General features: G+C 44.1%; 1 protein-coding gene across 1 annotated transcript; it reads left to right on the top strand.

Moving 5' to 3' along the window:
• The first annotated feature begins 2266 nt into the window (after positions 1-2266).
• On the top strand, positions 2267-17280 carry TMX1 (thioredoxin related transmembrane protein 1). Its single transcript, XM_038756730.1, has 8 exons — positions 2267-2445; positions 9248-9363; positions 9792-9837; positions 10240-10368; positions 12177-12222; positions 12849-12950; positions 13067-13136; positions 15248-17280. The coding sequence occupies exons 1-8, from the start codon at positions 2267-2269 to the stop codon at positions 15421-15423; spliced, it is 864 nt and encodes a 287-aa protein (XP_038612658.1). The 3' UTR covers positions 15424-17280.
• Positions 17281-21181: the final 3901 nt, after the last annotated feature.

Genomic DNA, 21181 nt, shown 5'->3' with positions numbered 1-21181 from the left:
CAGTGCTCTGCACACAGTAAGCGCTCAATAAATACAATTGATTGATTTATCCACCCCAGCACTTAGTACAGTGCTTGCCACATTATTTTTATTATTATTAAGTGCCACCGAGTCATTTCCGATTCATAGCGACTCCATGGATATACTTTCTCCAGAACGTCCTGCCCTCTGTCATAATCGGCAACCTTTCTAATAATAATAATAATGGCATTTATTAAGCGCTTACTATGTACAAAGCACTGTTTTAAGCGCTGGGGAGGCTACAAGGTGATCCGGTTGTCCCACGGGGGGCTCACAGTCAATCCCCGTTTTACAGATGAGGTAACCGAGGCACAGAGCAGTTAAGTGACTTGCCCAAAGCCACACAGCTGTTATGGCCTCTATCCATCTAGCTGCTGGTCTGCCTCTTCCATGTTTTCCCTGGACTTTTCCTAGCATTAGTGTCTTCTCCAGAGAATCAGTCCATCTGATTATGTGTCCAAAATATGCTAACGGAGTCATTTGGCCTTCCAAAGACCACTTTGGTTTAATTTGCTCCAAAACCCATTTATTTGTTGATGTAAAAATAGATTTGAGATGCTTAATCACACAGACAAGGAACCAGAGGAAATGCTTGCCACCTAATAAACACTTAAATGCCACTTGGGAGCTTTGAATGTTCACTTGGCTGAGAAGGACAATATGAAAGTGGCTGCAAAGAAGGAAGAGAAGCTCGCTGTGGGCAGGGGATGGGCCGGTTATACTCTCCCAAGCGTGCAGTACAGTGCTCTGCAAACAGAATAGCACTCAATAAATATGATTAGTAAATAAAGACAGGCTTCTCTAAAGAAGAAACCTGAGTGCTTGTGAACCAGGCAGGGGAAAAACCCACATTGCACTAAAGAATCAATCAGTGGTATTCATGGACTGCCTGCTGTGTGGAGAATACTGTACTAAGTGCTTGGGACGGTGAAAAAGAGGTAAAAGACACGATTCTTACCCTTAAGGAGCTTACAGCCAATTGTCAGCTGTGTGACCTTGGGCAAGTCACTTAACTTCTCTGTGCCTCAGTTACCTCATCTGGAAAATGGGGATTGACTGTGAGCCCCCCCGTGGGACAACCTGAACACCTTGTATCCCCCCAGCGCTTAGAACAGTGCTTTGCACATAGTAAGCGCTTAATAAATGCCATCATTATTATTATTACTATGGTTATTGAAGTCCAAAAATCATCATCATCATCATCAATCGTATTTATTGAGCGCTTACTGTGTGCAGAGCACTGTACTAAGCGCTTGGGAAGTACAAGGTGGCAACACATAGAGACAGTCCCCACCCAACAGCGGGCTCACAGTCTAGAAGGGGCAGGCAGAGAACAAAACCAAACATACTAACAAAATAAAATAAATAGAATAGATATGTACAAGTAAAATAGAGTAATAAATATGTACAAACATATATACATGTGAATGAATGAAATAGTCCAGTGCTCCGCACACAGTAAGCGCTCAATAAATATGATTGAATGAATGAATCAATCGTACTTATTGAGCGCTTACTATGTGCAGAGCACTGTACTAAGCGCTTGGGAAGTCCAAGTTGGCAACATATAGAGACAGTCCCTACCCAACAGTGGGCTCACAGTCTAAAAGGGGGAGACAGAGAACAGAACCAAACATACTAACAAAATAAAATAAATAGAATAGATATGTACAAGTAAAATAGAGTAATAAATATGTACAAATATATATACATGTGAATGAATGAAATAGTCCAGTGCTCCGCACACAGTAAGCGCTCAATAAATACGATTGAATGAATGAATGAATGAAATAGCCCAGTGCTCCGCACACAGTAAGCGCTCCATAAATGCGAATGAATGAATGAATGAATGAATGAATGAATGAATGAAAGGGGGCGCGCATGCGCACTGGGACGGACAGGCTGCTGCGTCCTCCGCGCCGGCCGGCCCCTGTCATGCGCAGCGCCGGCGGGCGAGGGGCATGCGCAGTGAGGTGGGTGTCTCGCGACGCTCAGGGAGGGCGGGGCGCATGCGCAGTGAGGTGGGTGTCTCGCCACGCGCAGGGAGGGCGGGGGGCATGCGCAGTGAGGTGGGTGCTCGCGACGCGCTGGGAGGGCGGGGGGCATGCGCAGTGAGGTGAGTGTCTCGCGACGCGGCAGGAGGGCGGGGGGCATGCGCAGTGAGGTGGGTGTCTCGCGACGCGCAGGGAGGGCGGAAGTGCGCGTGCGCGCGCGCGCCCTGAGGGCGGGAGGGAGGGTGACGAAGATGGCGGCCGTCGGCTGCCGTTCGCCTCAGCTGACAGGATGGCGGCTGCTCCCGTTGCTGCTGCTGCTGCTGCTGTCGGCGGCCCCCGCGGGGGTCCGGGCCCGGCGGCGGAGCGACGTGCGGACCATCACGGACGACAACTGGAAGGACCTGCTGGACGGCGAGTGGATGATCGAGTTGTGAGTTGGGGGGGTCAATCGATCAATCAATCATCAATCGTATTGATTGAGCGCCTACCGTGTGCAGACCACTGGACTAAGCGCTGGGGAAGTCCGAGCTGGCAACAGGCGATAAATCCATTTATTTATTTATTTTACTTATACATATCTTCTAGACCGTGAGCCCACTGTTGGGTAGGGACTGTCTCTAGATGTTGCCAATTTGTACTTCCCAAGCGCTTAGTCCAGTGCTCTGCACACAGTAAGCGCTCAATAAATACGATTGATGATGATGATGATGATGCGAGGTAATCAATCAATCAATCAATCGTATTTATTGAGCGCTTACTGTGTGCAGAGCACTGTACTAAGCGCTTGGGAAGTACAAGTTGGCAACACATAGAGACAGGCCCTACCCAACAGTGGGCTCACAGTCTAAAAGGGGGAGACAGAGAACAAAACCAAACATACTCACAAAATGAAATAAATAGGATAGATATGTACAAGTAAAATAAATAAATAAATAGAGTGATAAATATGTACAAACATATATACATACCCTTCCCCACAGCACATGTATATATGTTTGTACATATTTATTACTCTATTTATTTTACTTGTACATATCTTTTAGACTGTGAGCCCACTGTTGGGTAGGGACTGCCTCTAGATGTTGCCAATTTGTACTTCCCAAGCGCTTAGTCCAGTGCTCTGCACACAGTAAGCGCTCAATAAATACGATTGATGATGATGATATCTTGTGAATTGTTATTCACAAGTTCTCAGATAAATAGCAGTGTTGCGACTGAAGGAAAATTGCTCGCCTGACTCTTCATCATCACCAATCGTATTTATTGAGCGCTTACTATGTGCAGAGCACCGGACTAAGCGCTTGGGAAGTACAAGTTGGCAACATACAGAGACAGTCCCTACCCAACAGTGGGCTCACAGTCTAAAAGGGGGAGACAGAGAACAAAACCAAACGTACTAACGAAATAAAATAAATAGGATAGATATGTACAAGTAAAATAAATAAATAGAGTAATAAATATGTACAAACATATATACATACCCAACAGTGGGCTCACAGTCTAAAAGGGGGAGACGGAGAACAAAACCAAACATACTAACAAAATAAAATAAATAGAATAGATATGTACAAGTAAAATAAATAAATAGAGTAACAAATATGTACAAACATATATACATATATACAGGTGCAGTGGGGAAGGGAAGGAGGTAAGATGGGGGGATGGAGAGGGGAACGAGGGGGAGAGGAAGGAAGGGGCTCAGTGTGGGAAGGCCTCCTGGAGGAGGTGAGCTCTCAGCAGGGCCTTGAAGGGCGGAAGAGAGCTAGCTTGGCGGATGGGCAGAGGGAGGGCAAGCCTGTATATATGTATATATGTTTGTACATATTTATTACTCTATTTATTTATCTATCTATCTATCTATCTATTTATTTATTTATTTTACTTGTACATATCTATTCTATTTATTTTATTCTGTTCATATGTTTGGTTTTGTTGTCTGTCTCCCCCTTCTAGACTGTGAGCCCGCTGTTGGGTAGGGACCGTCTCTAGATGTTGCCAACTTGGACTCTCCCAAGCGCTTAGTACAGTGCTCTGCACACAGTAAGCGCTCAATAAATACGATTGATTGATTGATTTTTGTTCTCTGTCTCCCCCTTCTAGACTGTGAGCCCACTGTTGGGTAAGGACCGTCTCTATATGTTGCCCACTTGGACCTCCTAAGCGCTTAGTACAGTGCTTTGCACACAGTAAGCGCTCAATAAATACGATTGATTGATTGATTTTTGTTGTCTGTCTCCCCCTTCTAGACTGTGAGCCTGCTGTTGGGTAGGGACCGTCTCTATATGTTGCCCACTTGGATTTCCCAAGCGCTTAGTACAGTGCTCTGCACACAGTAAGCGCTCAATAAATATGATTGATTGATATAGAGACAGTCCCTACCCAACAGTGGGCTCACAGTCTAGAAGGGGGAGACGGAGAATCAATCAATCAATCGTATTTATTGAGCGCTTACTGTGTGCAGAGCACTGGGCTGAGCGCTTGGGAAGTACAAGCTGGCAACATATAGAGACAGTCCCTACCCAACAGTGGGCTCACAGTCTAGAAGGGGGAGACAGAGAACAAAGCCAAACATATTAACAAAATAAAATAAATACAATAGATAAGTACAAGTAAAATAAATAGAGTAATGCATATGTCATGGCATTTATTAAGCGCTTACTATGTGCAGAGCACTGTACTAAGCGCTTGGGAAGGCCAAGTTGGCAACATACAGAGATGGTCCCTACCCAACAGTGGGCTCACAGTCTAGAAGGGGGAGACAGACAACAAGACAAAACATACTAACAAAATAAAATAAATAGAATAGATAGGTACAAGTAAAATAAATAAATAAATAGAGTAATAAATATGTACAAACATATATACATATCACCATCATCATCAATCGTATTTATTGAGCACTTACTGTGCAGGGGCAGGGGGTGGGCCTGTTATACTCTCCCAAGCGTGCAGTACAGTGCTCTGCAAACAGAATAGCACTCAATAAATATGATTAGTAAATAAAGACAGGCTTCTCTAAAGAAGAAACCTGAATGCCTGTGAACCAGGCAGGGGAAAAACCCACATTGCACTAAAGAATCAACCAGTGGTATTTATGGACTGCCTCCTGTGTGGAGAATACTATACTAAGTGCTTGGGATGGTGAAAAAGCGGTAAAAGACATGATTCTTACCCTTAAGGAGCTTAAAGCCAATTGTCAGCTGTGTGACCTTGGGCAAGTCACTTAACTTCTCTGTGCCTCAGTTACCTCATCTGTAAAATGGGGATTGACTGTGAGCCCCCCCGTGGGACAACCTGAACACCTTGTATCCCCCCAGCGCTTAGAACAGTGCTTTGCACATAGTAAGCGCTTAATAAATGCCATCATTATTATTATTATTATTATTAAAGTCCAAAAATCATCATCATCATCATCAATTGTATTTATTGAGCGCTTACTGTGTGCAGAGCACTGTACTAAGCGCTTGGGAAGTACAAGTTGGCAACATAGAGAGACTGTCCCTACCCAACAGTGGGCTCACAGTCTAAAAGTGGTGTAAAAGAGGAAGTGGTGACCAACAACAAGGTGCCGAAATCATCAGTTCCTCAGCGTTGTGGAACCGGTGGTACGGGAAGCTGAGCACAGGGATCCCCAGGCAGCTGCAAGAGGAGGAAGAGGAGGGAGAGTTAAGCAGTTTTAGAAGCAAAGTGAAAACCCCAATTCAGACAACCCCCTGTGAAACTGTTGGTTGGGCCAGCCGCAGCAGGTGGACCAGCCTGATGTGGAGAGGGACTCTACCCTCTGTGAGCAGAAGTTCCAGAAGATTGGGAGTTGGAGACAGATAAGCACCCTGTTTTTTTTTTTTTTTTTTTAATAGCATTTATTAAGCGCTTACTATGTGCAAAGCACTGTTCTAAGCTGCTGGGGAGGTTACAAGGTGGTCAGGTTGTCCCACGTGAGGCTCACGGTCTTAATCCCCATTTTAACAGATGAGGGAACTGAGGCCCAGAGAAGTGAAGTGACTTGCCCAAAGTCACACAGCTGACAAGTGGTGGAGCCGGGATTCGAACCCATGACCTCTGACTCCAAAGCCCGGGCTCTTTTCCACTGAGCCACGCTGCTTCTCAAGTTTCCAGTGTGCAGACAGCTGGAGGAGCTGTACGGTGCAAACTTATCACCACGATGTAGTACTGTCTCTGTGCTTACAATGTCAGGCACACGCTGGTCTTTTCAACCGCACCTGTGAATGAAAGAAGACCGCTACACCTTATGGCTTCCCACTGTTGGGTAGGGACTGTCTCTATATGTCGCCAACTTGTACTTCCCAAGCGCTTAGTACAGTGCTCTGCACACAGTAAGCGCTCAATAAATACGATTGATTGAGTGATTGAGTGAGTTGATCTGTACCAGGCAACCAGTTACTTTGCTCACTTCTGCCTGTATTGTAGTTAATCATCATCGTCAATCGTATTTATCGAGCGCTTACTGTGTGCAGAGCACTGTGCTAAGTGTTTAATCTAAAACACCTGAAATGTGAGGCCAGTCCTCCGGAATTAGTGGCTGTGAAATTGAAAGCTTTATCGCCACAACAGCGTAAAATCAAAATCTTAAATCGGGTTTTTCAAAGCGAGGTAAAGGTAGAAGGATTTTATCCCCCAAACCCCTCGTCCTAAAGTGCCTAGTTAAAAGGCACAAGTGCTAGAGTGTCAACACCCTTTGAAGCGTGATGATGAATTGCAAACAAGTGGGAGGGAAAGCAGAAAGTATCATTTTCTCCTGTTTCTCTGTTAATCTCAAAAAAGACTGGCAAGAATCTGGACCACCATGTCTCCCCACCACCCACTTCACCCCCTCTTTGCCAGCAATACCAAAATCCAGCCTTAGTAAGCTTGAAAAAGAGAATAGTTATTTGGATAAGCAGGCTCAAAAACAGTAAATCTTTTAGGAATTCACCAGGATCACTGTGCATAAAGTTGGAGTAGTTTGAAGGTACCACAGCAGGAAGGATATATTTTCCTAAGGATATATATTGCTAATATATAAGGATATATATTGCTAAGGGGATATATTTGTCTGCATTCATGACTGTTAAATTACTTGCTAAATTTAGCTCATTCGCTGGGTAAATTCTACCTTGAACTCCTTGCCTATACAAGGTGGATACTCATTCTTCATCTGTAAAATGGGAATTAAGACTGTGAGCCCCACATGGGACAACCTCATCTCCTTGTGTTCCCCCCAGCGCTTAGAACAGTGCTTTGCACATAGTAAGCGCTTAACAAATACCAACATTATTATTATTATTATTATTAAAGGAATGAAACTTTATGAACAAACCTAGACGAGACTGTGAGGATAGAGTGCTCAGTACATAGATAATAGTGATGGTATCTGTTAAGCGCTTACTATGTGCCAAGCACCGTTCTAAGCGCTGGGGGGATACAAGGTAATCAGGTTGCCCCACGTGGGGCTCACAGTCTTAATCCCCATTTGACAGATGAGGTAACTGAGGCACAGAGAAGTTAAGTGACTTGCCCAAAGTCACACAGTTGCCATGCTCTTTCCACTGAGCCACGCTGCTAGATGAAGAGTTACGTTCTAGGATTATTATAGCATAGGCAGGGAATGTGTTTATTGTTATATTGTACTCTCCCAAGCGCTTAGTACAATGCTTTGCACACAGTTGGCGTGGTGGATAGAGCACAGGCCTGGGAATCAGGACGTCATGGGTTCTAGTCCCGGATCTGCCACTTCTCTGCTGTGTGACCTTGGGAAAGTCACTTTACTTCTCTGTGCCTCAGTTACCTCATCTGTAAAATGGGGATTGAGACTGTGAACTCCCCGTGGGACAGGGACTGTGTCCAACCTGATTTGCTTGTATCTACCCCAGCGTTTAGTACAGTGCCTGGCACATAGTAAGCACTTAACAAATACCGTAATTATTATTATTTTTAGACTGTGAGCCCATTGTTTGTTGGGGACCGTCTCTATATGTTGCCGATTTGTACTTCCCAAGCGCTTAGTACAGTGCTGTGCACACAGTAAGCACTCAATATGATTGACTGAATAAATAAGATTGAACGAATAGGGAGTTTCTTATCAAGAGAGTCTTTTTTGTTTTGTTTAGCCTGAATTTTCTGATTGTTTCTAAAATGTCAACCTTTAAAGCTGAGCGCAGAGAGAGATTTAAAAAAAATCAATCAATCAATCGTATTTATTGAGCGCTTACTGTGTGCAGAGCACTGTACTAAGCGCTTGGGAAGTACAAGTTGGCAACATATAGAGACAGTCACTACCCAACAGTCGGCTCTGTATGTCCTAAACAGAACAAGTGACTCAGAATTAACGAAAGTCAAAGTCTGTAAGCTTTGGAGTAAAGTAGAATAATAATAATAATAATGATGGTATTAAGCGCTTACTATGTGCAAAGCACTGTTCTAAGCACTGGGGAGGTTACATGGTGATCAGGTTGTCCCACGGGGGGCTCAGTCTTCATCCCCATTTTACAGATGAGGTAACTGAGGCCCCGAGAAGTGAAGTGACTTGCCCAAAGTCACACAGCTGACAAGTGGCGGAGCCGGGATTTGAACCCATGACCGCTGTCTCCAAAGCCCGGGCTCTTTCCACTGAGCCACGCTGCTTCTCTAAGTAGAAGATAGAGTAGGATGGCCCGAAGGGATTGTGGAGTTGGAGGTGAACATTTTCAAAATGAAATGGCAAAGAGAAACCAATGCTGATTCATAATGTTCAAGCGTGAAAGCAGTACAGATTTGGTAGGATGAGGAAAACCCACATAACCACACCGATCTTCATGGTACTCAAAGATTTGCCCTGGCACTTTGCAAGCTTCCACCCCCACAGATGAATGAATCATTGTGATTTTTTAGCTTCAGATTTCTCAGCAGGGGTGCTCTCTTTCTACGCTGAATTTCACGAGTCCTAAGAACTGCCTTTACTGTCAAGCTGACACTTGACTATGCTTTGTTGTGAACTTAGGAACCATTTGTTTTCCCAGGAGTAAAAATTGGAACCGGAAATTTTCCTTTTCCTTGCCACACACCAACGGGATGATCTGACAGGGTTAGGAAGGAGAGAATTCGTTGGGTGAAATACTGTGTCTATTAATATTTGCCGTGCTGATTATTATTAGTGCAACCCACTCTATCGCACGAGGTGCTATTTAGGGGGAAGGCCATTTTCCTCTGCCTCCTCCCTCAAGCTTCATTTGATTTAGACTTTTGCTGTCTCCTAGTTATGCGCCGTGGTGTCCTGCTTGTCAGAACCTTCAACCAGAATGGGAAAACTTTGCCGAGTGGGGTGAAGATCTGGAAGTTAACATTGCAAAGGTGGATGTCACAGAGCAGCCAGGTGAGCGTGTGTGTCTTCCTACTCCTCCAAACTGGGCACCCTACTGAATTTTATTCTGCCGACCCACCGATTTTTATTACCGCATGCTTACTTTTGCTTTTCCTTCTAGATTTACCTAGAAATTTTTTCATGGTACAAGCAATTTAGGGAAACTTTGTCTAAGATTATCTTCTGTTGTTTAATTGAACAGTATGGCTTTGGCATCCTTTAAAATATAATCATTTAACATTCAGGGAATACAGAGGAAATCAGATAAATGTAACAGTGTAAATCACTTGATCTTTTTTTAAAATTTGTTTGAGTCCTTGACTCTGAGAAATAAATAATTCATTTGAAGAGGGTGAGTGGTGAAGTCTTTCTGAAGGCCAGAAAATTCTCTTTTGCCAGACTCCTTTTTCCGTTTCTCAAGCCTTTATGTCCATTTGCAGGACTGAGTGGCCGATTCATCATAACTGCCCTCCCCACCATCTATCAGTAAGTATGTGCAAAGTAAAATAAATATGGTCCTCGTATAGTTTGGATTTTTATCATTTAATGGAAGTGAGATTAGTGGTAATGAAGATGAGGAAGTTTTCAGATTTCATGTAAACATAGACATAGAGATATGATTTTTTTTTCATTTACAATGCTCTTCAGAGCTACCCTTTAGCCTTGGGCTAATTTGTAAAAGATCATCAAAACACTTGACCTTTTGGATAATACTAAAGGCTTTACAAATAAGTGACAATTCAATATCAAGTTTGGGGGGAAACATAATAGTAAGGGTCACAGAAGTTACTGGAAGGGACACATCTTTTCATCAACTGATGGTATTCTATGCAGAGCTTATGGAGTAGGTATGACAAATATACTCATAGTCTGTCTCCTTGAATGTAGTTGTAAAGATGGAGAATTTAGGAGGTACCAGGGTCCAAGAACAAAAAAGGACTTCATAAACTTCATAAGCGATAAAGAATGGAAGAGTATTGAACCTGTCTCTTCATGGTTTGGGCCCCGTTCTATTCTGTAAGTATCGTTGTTATTATGTCCAGTTCTTAAGTCACCTTCTAGGGCACAATCAATCATATTTATTGGGCGCAGAGCACTGTTCTACACTCTTGGGAGAGTACAGTGTAACAGAGTTGGTATGGACTGAAATTTAGGAGTGAAAATATAAATTACTAAATGGATAAAGCTTTGTAGTGCAAGACCATAGGTAATATTTTGTGTTTTTGAAACATATTTAAATTTTGTTCTGATTTACAGAGTGAGTTGTGGGAATAAAGTCAGATTATTGTTTTATTTTAGCTGATCTGGAATCAAGAGGCCCATTAAGAAGAGGTTAAAATTCCCCAGGAGAAAAGGGGATCTATTTTGTATATATTATTTATAGGCACTCTATATGCGTAGGCAGAATAGATTTCCTCTCTGTTTATGTTGAGATGGCCATATGTGGCACTAGCAGAAAAATCTCTTTACACCAGTGAGTCTCCCAGCAGTCTGGTTGATAAAACTACTCCATCCTGCTAGGCTGGAGTGGAGAGAGCTTGGGTTGAACCAGAGGTTACGAGGGAACCCAAAGAGGATGTCGTTTAGGTCTGAGCCATGAGTAATATTCAGGCATGGGCATCTCTCATCTCCTTGAAAAGCAGTATGGCCTAGTAGATAGAGCATGGGCCTCAGAGTCAGAAGGACCCGGGTTCTAATTCTGACTCCGCCGCTTGCCTGCTGTGTGACCTTGGACAAGTCACTTAACTTCTCTGGGCCTTAGTTATCTCGTCTGTAATATGGGGATTAAGATTGTGAGCCCCAGGTGAGACAAGTACTGTGTCCAACCTGATCTACCCTTGTGCTTAATACAGTGCCTGGCACATAATAATAATAATAATGATGGCATTTATTAAGCGCTTACTATGTGCAAAGCACTGTTCTAATTGCTGGGGAGGTTACAAGGTGATCAGGTTGTCCCACGGGAGGCTCACAGTCTTAATCCCCATTTTCCAGATGAGGTAACTGAGGCACAGAGAAGTGAAGTGACTTGCCCAAAGTCATACAGCTGACAATTGGCGGAGCCGGGATTTGAACCCATGACCTCTGACTCCAAAGCCCGTGCTCTTTCCACTGAGCCACGCTGCTTCTCCAATAGTAAGCGCTTAACAAATTACCACAATTGTTATTATTATTATTAGCTACTTGCATTGCGTTTGGTTGTAGGGCAGGATGAACAGCTTGGAACAGAGGTGGCAAATTGAATGAGTTTCTGCAGGTATAAAGGGAACTTGCTTCCTCATGCAGGGATGAGAATTGCATTAGGAGAGGCAGGAAAAAGGAAAAAAGGAGGGATTAGTACCCAAGATTTTCAGAAACGTTTGGCACGGCCCCAAAACCTGGAAAATTTGATAAAGGAGACTGGCCTAAATGTATTAAAACTTCTTGGTAATAATTGTAGTATTTGTTAAGCACTTACTGGGAGCCAAATACTGTACTAAGTGCTCGGGGTAGATAAGGGATAATCAGGTTAGACACAGTCCCTATGGACCTACAGTTTAGGAGGGAGAATGGGAAGGGAAGGACAGGAAAGCTTACATTAATGGAAAAGAGAGAATAAATAAAACTGGGCCCACATGCTTACGTTATGGAAAAGTTATGTGGTTGTTAATAACTTTGTCTACAAGAAGTTCTGCTATAAGCCATTATCTTACAGTGATGAAAATCAGTGGTAAATCCACAATCTAGTCTAGAAAAGGCTAAATAATCCATTTTATTTTTCATTCTGGTGCAGAATTAGACTATTTGTTTCCTAATCTATTTTTTTTTTTGTTTTTTTTTTTCAGGATGAGCAGCATGTCGGCTCTTTTTCAGCTATCTATGTGGATTAGGGTATGTGCTCAAGTTTGGCTTCTAAAGTAACAATTTTGAAAGCAGAGGATTGCACTAGGTACTAGAGAACACATGCTCCCTAGCCTCAAGGAGCATTTAATCCATACAAAAGACCAAACACCCACAAGTAGTAAAGTTAAGTGGATAGAGGTGAACAAATAAACAGTTAAGAACATGAGGGAAATAGTAGTAGTCGGAATAATATGTATCAAAAGCTTACAGAAGGCACAGTACTCTCCTAAATGCTTGGGAGATGCAGTAGAAGCAGAAGACATATTCCCTGTGCAAGTGTGGGAAGCAGGAAGAATAACCAGCAGCTTAGAAAAGGTGACTTTTTAGAAGGGGTCTGAAAAACTAGAGGTTTTTCTAGGCAAGTCAGGTAGGAAGAAGGCTTGAGCAACAGAGAGGAGGCAGGATGGCCAAGGGTGATGGCACATTGAAGTAGATGACAGCACTCTGGTGAGGAGGGGTCAGCCGTCCAAGGTCTTTGAGAGGAGTCGTGTACTTTGGTACTTCAGAAAGACCTGTGCAGCTCTAGATGGCTTTAAACACTGCAAAATGTTTTGATTCTACATTTTTAAATGATCAATTCCTTGGTGCCCTTCTTTTTCTTCTTTTGCATCTAGCACTGCCATAACTATTTCACAGAAGATCTTGGAATACCAGTTTGGGGATCATATGTAATATTTGCTTTAGTCACTCTGTGTTCAGGACTTGTCCTGGGACTTGTGAGTATAGCCTCTTTTCTGATTACCTCAAAAGTTAATGGCGTAATTTGAGGTATTAGTGTAGTTTTGTGAGGAACGAGGAGGAATTCAAACCCTTATTTGTTTTTTTCCTACAGATTATGGTATTTGTAGCAGACTGCCTTTGTCCTTCAAAAAGACAGAGACCCCAGCAGTACCCCTATTCAAGTAAGTACATTTTAGAATTCCACCTTTTTAGAAATTCCTCTGCTGCAGGGGCAGTCCTTCTATGAGCATTGGAGCAAGATTCTCACTTCAATCAATCAATCAATCGTATTTGTTGAGCGCTTACTGTATGCAGAGCACTGTACTAAGCGCTTGGGAAGTACAAGTTGGCAACATATAGAGACAGTCCCTACCCAACAATGGGCTCACAGTCTAGAAGGTTCAAAAGGGAACCCCTGTCCCAGAATCCTCAATGGACTCATCTTGCCTCTGAGGCTGGTTGCTGAGTTTCTGGTCAAGCTTTCCAAGGCTGATTCAGTACTTTTACAGCTTGATTAGCTAGTGAAAAAGTAACTGCATTGGCATCTGGCTATCCTCCTGTCAGACCAACTTCTTTGCCGTTCATCATTCCAAATATGCCCTCCTAGTGCCATGATTGATGACTGGAATTAAGTTTATCTTGTTACAGTTTGTTGCTCTTAAGGCCCTCAACCTGGCGTGAGGCAAGGAGAGAGAAAGAAGGAACCTGCTTTTGCAGGTGTGGGTCAGATAGCCTCCATCCCTATTGCCCTACTCCTAACCCACCTCTCTTAGTTGCCACCCAGTCCCTAGGCTGGATTTTTCAATTGTTGGTGATATCCCTCTAAACTCTGGCTATGACCACCCTATTTGCCCTTCCTCCTGCATCACATGTGCACTTGGGTCTGTACCCCCTTAATAATAATAATAATAATGATGGCATTTATTAAGTGCTTACTATGTGCAAAGCACTGTTCTAGCGCTGGGGGGATACAAGGTGATCAGGTTGTCCCGCATGGGGCTCACAGTCATCATCCCCATTTTACAGATGAGGTAACTGAGGCTCTGAGACGTGAAGTGACTTGCCCAAAGTCACACAGCAGACACGTGGCAGAGTCGGGATTCAAACTCATGACCTCTGACTCCAAAGCCCGTGCTCTTTCCACTGAGCCACGCTGCTCCTCTTAAGCACTTAAGTACTTCATTCATTCATTCAATCATATTTATTGAGTACTTACTGTGTGCAGAGCACTGGACTAAGCGCTTGGGAAGTCCAAGTCGGCAACAGAGAGAGACGGTCCCTACCCGACAACGGGCCCACAGTCTAGAAGGGGGAGACAGACAACAAAATAAAACATGTAGACAGGTGTCAAAATCATCAGAACAAATAGAAATAAAGCTATATGCACATCATGAGCAGAATAAATAGTAAATATGTACAAGTAAAATAGAGTAATAAATCTGTACAAATATCTATACAAGTGCTGTGGGAAGGGGAAGGAGGTAGGGCCGGGGGGATGGGGAGGAGGAGAGGAAAAAGGGGGCTCAGTCTGGGAAGGCCTCCTGGAGGAGGTGAGCTTACCCCTCTTACCCCTCACATCAATCAATCGTATTTATTGAGAGCTTACTATGTGCAGAGCACTGTCACATGTCACGTATGTACATATCCTTACTCTGTCGCTTCCCTTGTTTGTAACTTATTTTAATATCCGTCTAGACTATAAGTGCGGAACGGTCTCCAGTGTGTTTTTTCTGTGTATAAAGAATATTTGGGATGCTTAAGCGTGAACTGTTGGACATCATTTTGTATTTGTTTAGAGTGAAGATATTAAGAATGCAGGATATTTTGTTCAGAGGTAACTTCTGTGGGTGTCTTAAGAGCAGCACCTGTAAAGTGCAGCTGGGGTTAACTTAAACATTGTTTTGTGCTGCCTGCTATTCTCTACTTTCTTATAATTCACGTAGTTTGGTTCCCTTACCAGTCTGAGGCTTTGTTGAAGGAGCATTTTAGAACTAATATCCTGATCCTAGGAATCGAGAAGAAAGCTACGTTTGGTAAAAATGAGGTGCTTCTCTGTTCTGACTCCACCTACTTTTGTATTTTTGGTGTTTAGGGTTTTGGCATTTGGAAGTATTTAATAGGGACTACTTACCATTGAAGTCCCAAACCTTGGTTTAACAAAAGCTATAGCAATTTGATCTTTATTTGCTTTTAGACCATTAGTAAGGTGTGAAAATATCCAAGGTCTTAGGCTAGGTTCTCGTGGTAAAACCAAAACTTCGTACCACAACTGTGTGTGTTCTTTACCTCTAAGAAAAAATACCACCAGAATCTACCCGGATCTTGAAAAAATTGGAAGAGGAACAAGAGGCCGATGAAGAAGATCTTTCGGATGATGATGCTGAGAACAAAAAGGCATCCAACAGAGACTTTTCGCAGAATGCAGTGAGACAACGCACCGTCAACCCTCCTGCAGCAGATACATCTTAGTTCGTTTTATAGTTTTCATAACGATAGTGACGAGACGCGGCAGCCTCGTTTATCTCTAACCTTTTGGTTAAAGTGAACCATGACTTGAACGCTGCTGGGGTTCACTGTAGATTTGCAATCATCGGTGATCTACTTGTTAAAAATGACCATGATACCTCTTCCCTCCCCACGCCCACCCTGCTACCATTTTGAAGCTTTCAGAAACTGCAGGAGTTGGAAAAGATGCAGGAAGCCCATGTGAATCACCTGTGTAACAGAACAAACCCACCACGTGTCATGCTTGAGCTCATTTGTAGCTTCTGGTGTGTAAGGCTAAACTATGCTCTGAGAACAGTACCAATTCCTATATATCCAAGGAGCTGGTGATGAGCAATAATATGTGTGTGTGTGTGTATGTCTCCAAAGATCATTTCCGCCAAGTCCGTTAGAAGTATGGAATAAGTGTATTGCGGTATTAGTCAACAAAAGAAAGAAAAATTGCCAATCGATTTTCTCTAGAACATTCGGAAACCATTTCACATTGGTATCAATTTTCTCTGCTCCGTTGTGTGGAAAATTAAGGAAAATGTTTCCCAGGGGCCGGCAGTTTGCAGTAGACACTCTCTGGCAGTAGTAAGGATGCAGATTGAAGTTTCACAATAATGGAGTTAACCAAGACTACCCATATCTCTTCGCAGCATGAGCTCAGTATGGGAAATATTGGATGTGTCCATATGAGGTAAATCCATATTATTTTTCTAGTTTGGCTAGCATAGTGTTCTTGGTTATATGTAGAGTGCTTCTATCCTTTCCCTCATGTACCACTTTTTCTCATTTTCCCAAATTGAATCGCATCTGCTCAACTCCAGACTTTTCTTTAACATTCTAAAATGATGGAGTTTTGTCCTTCGTCCAAATGACAAAAATGGTTAAATTTCAGAGCTGGCTTTCTGAACCTTTCCAGGATCCAGTGTCAAGCATAATTTAGTCCATCAATTCTTTAGGATGTGAAAGACTGTATACATGAATTGTGTTTGGGAAAAACTCAGTATTTTTGGAAGTGATTTTCTGGGTAAGAACTTTTTTTCTAAAGAACAGAGAGAGAGAGAGAGAGAGAGAGAGAGAGAGAGAGTGTGTGTGTGTGTGTGTGTGTGTGTGAGCATTTTTAATTTCAGACAGTGCAAGTGAATTTAATTTTACAACACTTTAACAGTAGCATAGGTTATCTAGTAGGAATTTTAAGGTCCTCAGTATAAGCAAATAGGAAAAAGCATCAATTCCCAGAGGAAAAAGTTTTTAACTGATTTTACCAAATATATAATTAGCGGATGTTTTTCTGAAAGGAGCATTCCAATTTTTTACTGCACCTTACTGTGCTGTTAACATTGTTAGCAGAAAGAGGTACCTCTCTCTTGCTTAGTGTGAAAGAAGAATCGTGTGTGTTCTCAGCTCAGTGTTAGAGCAAAATACATTTTATGCTCTTAAAAAGGGACCAAAAAAAAAAAAAGGCAGGAGGAGGAGGGAAAATGTGGAGAGCCACTGGGGAAGAACAACCAAAGTAATCTTCAAAAACAATTTCCACAATAATGCGCTCCCTGTAGTGTTCGCCTCATCCAGATTTTGCTGCCAGTATTTGATCCCTCTAAATAGCCTGCTTACCCTGCTTCACATTGTTTAAAAAGTTTCTTCAAAGGGCTTTTTTTTTTTTACAATTGTGAACGTTTGTCACAATTACAGTGCCATAAAAATTGATATGTTATGTGGAAGCTTCTGCCAAAGTACAGGCAGCAGACTGAACTTTCAAAAGCAGTTCAGTGACTAACACTGAAGCTAGTATGATTTACAGTTGTGTATTGAAATTAAAAAGGATAAAGCAGTATATCACTGAAACGTTGCAGTTAAGCCTGGTGACACAAAATACGTTCTGGTTGTAGCCTCCAGTGTGTATATTTCCCTTTCTCCCTTGCATTCAGTCCATCCCCTTGCCACACACACACACAAGAAAAAAATTCCCCTTAATTTTGGCCACTCTCTTCTGCAATTCTGCCTTGGTGGATGGGGCAGTGGTTAATATAAACAGCCCATGGTTGGTTTCTGGGGACGGGGACTGACAGCTCTGAACCATCTCGGGTGTGAGTGCAGTGCTTTGGATCTGCGGTGGTGTTCAGGAACCCATAGCCTAGTGGTCCAAACCTGGCATAAGGTAATAATAATCATTGCGGTATTTAAGCGCTTACTATGTGCCAGGCACTGTACTAAGCGCTGGGGGCGGGTGGTGCTTGGGGCCTGTGCCTACTTATGAGAGGATGGATCTCTACCCTGGAATTTGTAGTGTGGGGTTGAAAGTGTTTTCATTGCCCTGTGTAACTTTGTGGGCAACTATAGCCAGTCTGTCCCGACCCCGCATGCCACTTCATCTGCTGGAGAAGTTGCTCATATAGCAGCTTCTGTCTTTCCTCTGCCACCTTGAAGGGGAGGGGTGGGCTTCTGCTTCATTGGTGACCCTTGGAGGAGTAAGTCCCTCATTTTTCCCATCGGGGCACTTGGGGGTCCTCCTATCCCACTCCCACAGTTGGAGGTTTTGGGCATCTGGGGAAGAGCTAGGGCTGTAGGAGGAGTAAGTCCCTCATTTTTCCCATCGGGGCACTTGGGGGTCCTCCTATCCCACTCCCACAGTTGGAGGTTTTTGGCATCTGGGGAAGAGCTAGGACTGTAGGAGGAGTAAGTCCCTCATTTTTCCCATCGGGACACTTGGGGGTCCTCCTATCCCACTCCCACAGTTGGAGGTTTTGGGCATCTGGGGAAGAGCTAGGGCTGTAGGAGGAGTAAGTCCCTCATTTTTCCCATCGGGGCACTTGGGGGTCCTCCTAACCCACTCCCACAGTTGGAGGTTTTGAGCATCTGGGGAAGAGCTAGGACTGTAGGAGGAGTAAGTCCCTCATTTTTCCCATCGGGGCACTTGGGGGTCCTCCTATCCCACTCCCGCAGTTGGAGGTTTTGGGCATCTGGGGAAGAGCCTAATTGTAGGAAGAGTAAGTCCCTCATTTTTCCCAAAGGGGCTCCTCCTATCCCACTCCCACAGTTGGAGGTTTTGGGCATCTGGGGAAGAGCTAGGACTGTAGGAGGATTAAGTCCCTCATTTTTCCCATCGGGGCACTTGGAGGTCCTCCTATCCCACTCCCACAGTTGGAGGTTTTTGGCATCTGGGGAAGAGCTAGGGCTGTAGGAGGAGTAAGTCCCTCATTTTTCCCATCGGGGCACTTGGGGGTCCTCCTATCCCACTTCCGCAGTTGGAAGTTTTGGGCATCTGGGGAAGGGCCAACTTGCTCCTGTTGACCATGCTTGGCCCATGTCAGGGTGACAACAGACCCCCGCTTCTTGCACACTGGGCTACAGTGAATCGAGGCTTCCCTCCCTTGGCAATGTTCAGACTTTCGCATCCTAGGGACAGACTCAAGGTACAGTGTATCCACGTGTCTCCGTGTCTTTTGAGGACTTTCCCGCATGTGTGTCTTCCTTTCCCCCCCACATCTCTCCCTTCCCTTTGGATAATAATAATAATGTTGGCATTTGTTAAGGGCTTATTAATAATAATAATGATGGCATTTATTAAGCGCTTCCTATGTGCAAAGCACTGTTCTAAGCGCCAGGGAGGTTACAAGGTGATCAGGTTGTCCTACGGGGAGCTCACAGTCTTAATCCCCATTTTACAGATGAGGTCACTAAGGCACAGAGAAGTGAAGTGATTTACCCAAAGTCACACAGCTGACAAGTGGCGGAGCCGGCATTTGAACCCATGACCCCTGACTCCAAAGCCTGGGCTCTTTCCACTGAGCCATGCTGCTTCTCTTTACTTTGTGCAAAGCACTGTTGTAAGCGCTGGGGGGGATACAAAGTGATCAGGTTGTCCCACGTGGGGCTCACAGTCTCAATCCCCATTTCACAGATGAGGTCGCTGAGGCGCAGAGAAGTGACTTGCCCAAGGTCACACAGCAGACGTGTGGCGGAGCCGGGATTCGAACCCCTGACCTCTGACTCCAAAGCCCGGGCTCTTTCCACTGAGCCACGCTGCTGCTTTATCTCCGTCTCGGTCGGGGTCACTGTTGGTTCACTGGCCTGGGCGAGGGCTGACTTGATCTTTGAGAAGCAGCGTGGCTCAGTGGAAAGAGCACAGGCTTGGGAGTCAGAAGTCATGGGTTCAAATCCCAGCTCCGCTGCTTAGCCGTGTGACTTTGGGCAAGTCACTTCACTTCTCTGGGCCTCAGTGACCTCATCTGGAAAATGGGGATCAAGATTGTGAGCCCCACATGGGACAAAATGATCACTTTGTATCCTCTCCAGCGCTTAGAACAGTGCTTTGCACATAGTAAGCGCTTAACAAATACCAAAATTATTATTATTATTATTATTAAATTATTATCTTTCTGATTGTGGGTCACTGGCTGCCGTCTCCGGGCAACCTCTAGTCACAGTCTTGGGCAGTAGATTTTCTCTTTCCTGGCCCTTGATCCTGTAGACTCTCCACTGACTTTCCCTTCCCGTCTTTAAACAAGCAGATTCATTCATTCATAGAGAAGCAGCGTGGCTCAGTGGAAAGAGCCCGGGCTTTGGAGTCAGAGGTCATGGGTTCAAATCCTGGCTCCGCCACATATCTGCTGTGTGACCTTGGGCAAGTCACTTCACTTCTCTGAGCCTCAGTTCCCTCATCTGTAAAATGGGGATTAAGATTGTGAGCCCCACGTGGGACAACCTGATCACCTTGTATCCCCCCCAGCGCTTAGAACAGTGCTTTGCACATAGTAAGCACTTAAATGCCATTATTATTATTATTCAATCGGATTTATTGAGCGCTTACTGTGTGCAGAGCACTGTACTAAGTGCTTGGGAAGTCCAAGTTGGCAACATATAGAGACGGTCCCTACCCAACAGCGGGCTCACAGTCTAGAAGGGGGAGACACCTTTGATCAATCAATCAATCGTATTTATTGAGCGCTTACTGTGTGCAGAGCACTGTACTAGGCGCTTGGGAAGTGCAAGAGGGGTGATGACACCTTTGGGACTGACTGGTGTTTTTTCTCTTTAAGTGGACCCTCCTGGGGTGACTGGGCATTGCGTTGGAGTCGTGATCAATCAACCTTATTTGTTGAGTACTTAACGGTGTGCAGAGCACTGTACTAAGCGCTTGGGAAGTCCAAGTTGGCAACATATAGAGACGGTCCCGACCCAACAGCGGGCTCACAGTCTAGAAGGGGGAGACACCTTTGATCAATCAGTCAATCAATCATATTTACTGAGCGCTTACTGTGTGCAGAGCACTGTACTAAGCGCTTGGGAAGTGCAAGAGGGGTGATGACACCTTTGGGACTGACTGGTGTTTTTTCTCTTTAAGTGGACCTGCCTGGGGTGACCGGGCATTGCGATGGAGTCATTATCAATCAACCTTATTTGTTGAGTACTTAACGGTGTGCAGAGCACTGTACTAAGCGCTTGGGAGCGTACAATCTATGTGACACATTCTCTGCTCATAGCGGCAAACAGCAGGGGGCGCCAGATGACAGCAGATGAGTCCCGAGAGTCAGTGCAAGTTAATAATAGTAATAATAATATTTATTCATTCAATCAATCGTATTTATTGAGCGCTTACTGTGTGCAGAGCACTGGACTAGGCGCTTGGGAAGTCCAAGTTGGCAACATATAGAGACGGTCCCTACCCAACAGCGGGCTCACAGTCTAGAAGGGGGAGACAGAGAACAAAACATATTAACAAAATAGAATAAAT

The sequence above is a fragment of the Tachyglossus aculeatus genome, chromosome 14, assembly GCF_015852505.1.
Source record: "Tachyglossus aculeatus isolate mTacAcu1 chromosome 14, mTacAcu1.pri, whole genome shotgun sequence".
NCBI classification, from domain to species: domain Eukaryota; kingdom Metazoa; phylum Chordata; class Mammalia; order Monotremata; family Tachyglossidae; genus Tachyglossus; species Tachyglossus aculeatus.
Note: the sequence above shows the minus strand (reverse complement) of the source record. Positions and strands in the feature narration are given on the sequence as shown.